The sequence below is a fragment of the Octopus bimaculoides genome, chromosome 8 (genome assembly GCF_001194135.2).
Source record: "Octopus bimaculoides isolate UCB-OBI-ISO-001 chromosome 8, ASM119413v2, whole genome shotgun sequence".
Lineage (NCBI taxonomy): Eukaryota > Metazoa > Mollusca > Cephalopoda > Octopoda > Octopodidae > Octopus > Octopus bimaculoides.
Window position 1 is genome coordinate 64334666 of NC_068988.1, and position 2349 is coordinate 64337014.

Sequence of the window (2349 nt, forward strand, 5' to 3'; positions counted from 1 at the left end):
TATATATATATATATATATATATATCAATGACTGTGTCGCCGAATCAACCACAGTCACACACTTAGAAGTGACACACATATGCATGCACATGCACACGTAAATGCATACGTATGCACACGTACGCACACTGATACACAGGGCGACACGCGCATGTTTTCGTATAGACGCGCTCACGCGCATTCACACCAAAGCCAAGTGTTACACGAAACTAGAAGCATTACACAAAAACATAAACTCGCACACATAGATTGAATAACACATTTACATACACATCGAAACATATATACATCCATACACACGCATGCGTGTACACACATAAACACGCGCCACATAAACACATACATAGACTAACACGAAATACACGTATACATACACGCACGGGAAGAATTGCACCCAAACATAAGCATACTAGATCGTATACACAAAATAGACACACACGCACACACACACTCACACACGTACAAATATACATACGCAATCACACATACCCACGCACACATATAGATACACACACACACATATATATACACATATATAGAAGCATACTTGATAAATATACGCATATACAAATATATACACGCGCAAACGTGAAACAGCACTCAAAAACTGCCACGCGCAAGAACATATATATACACGCATACACGCGCGCGCATTCAAGTGCGTACATATCTGATGTATACGTAAATTTATATGTATATATCTACATATATATAATTATATATGTGCACATATATATATATATATATACACACGCATAATACGGATACACAGATAGAGAAACAAGCAGAGTCGCGCAGTGAATACACATACATTTAGACGTAGAGATGTAGAGATATATACATAGTGATAGAGAGAAGAATACACGTACATACACCTACATACAGCAACATCCACACAGGCACAGAGCGTGTGCGAGAGATAGATAGAAAGAAAAGAAGAGAGAGGGGGGAACGGCGAGAGTACGTGCGTCTGAGAGAAAGAGTGAGAGCGAGTGAATGAAAGAGAGAGAGCGCGGTAAGGAAATAAGAGGGAGGGGAGAACGCGAATGAAGGATAAAGGGAGTGGGTGAGTGAGAGAGAGAGAGAGAGAGAGACATAGCCATAAACACAGACACAGACACACAGATACATTCAGACAGACAGAGACTTACACACATACACATACATACATACACACGCACACGCAGCACACGCACTGAGAAATACACATAGAAATATACAGACAGTAATATACAGATAGATAGACAAGTCCATACAAGATGGCAGCGGTTTCTGCTCTAGCGCATCACAACGGAGTTTTAATGCCGGGTACAAGCAGTGAGCATACAATACCGACTCAAAATCTGCAAGTTGTCAACGGACCATCATCTGCTAACTCATCACACCCTAATACAATACCCATGAAGGACCAAGATGCGATCAAATTATTTGTGGGGCAAATTCCGAGGAATTTGGAAGAAAAAGACCTACGACCGATATTTGAGGAATATGGGCAAATCTATGAGTTGACGGTTTTAAAGGATCGTTTTACAGGAATGCATAAGGGTAGGCTTACCATAAAAATCTTTGAAATCTCATCTATATATATATACATACATGCATATATACATACGTACATACATAAATACATACATGTAAATATATAGATATATATATATGTATATGTGTGCAACAATATATATATATACAAACCTCCGATGGAAAAAAAATAAGGAAGCAGATGTAATATACACACATACACACACATATACACACAAACATAAACACACTAAATGTGTATGATATATATAATATACGATTACGTACATATCTCAGCATACATACACACACGTGTAAATGTATGTGTGTGCGCATACATATTTATCGAATTATTTTTAAGAAATTTTATATAAATATATTTACGCGTGTCTATATTTATTATACATACCTATATATACTAACAAAAAAAAATAGAGGGTACACAATGCATATATGTGAATAAATACAGGAGCGCTGCTTATGTACAATATACACACCTGTGCAGTGAAACAAGAGTCGAAAAATCTACGCCATACATACAACTACATAAATATGTATGTTTATTTTGGATACAGATTAAACGAAATGGATAGAGTTTAATACCTACCTTTATACATGCATACATACATATATATGTATGAATGTGAATAAGTATTCACGCCTGGGAATCGAAAGGCTTTTAAGAGAGCAAGGTAGTGCTACAGATGTAAATATATATGTACATATATACACTGGAATTCATATTTATTTACTTACATCAATATTATTACAGATGTGCCTATACGCACTGAATGTGTATATGTCTGTGTGTGTATATCTATATCTATATAT

At 36.3% G+C, this 2349-nt stretch overlaps 1 protein-coding gene across 1 annotated transcript in view; it reads left to right on the plus strand.

Moving 5' to 3' along the window:
- The first annotated feature begins 1085 nt into the window (after window positions 1–1085).
- LOC106882486 (CUGBP Elav-like family member 3) overlaps window positions 1086–2349 on the plus strand; it is a 650826-nt gene continuing 649562 nt past the window's right edge. The window contains exon 1 of the mRNA XM_052969856.1: window positions 1086–1545. Coding sequence (XP_052825816.1) covers window positions 1260–1545 — 286 coding nt within the window. The 5' untranslated portion in view covers window positions 1086–1259. The remainder of the gene's footprint in view (window positions 1546–2349) is intronic.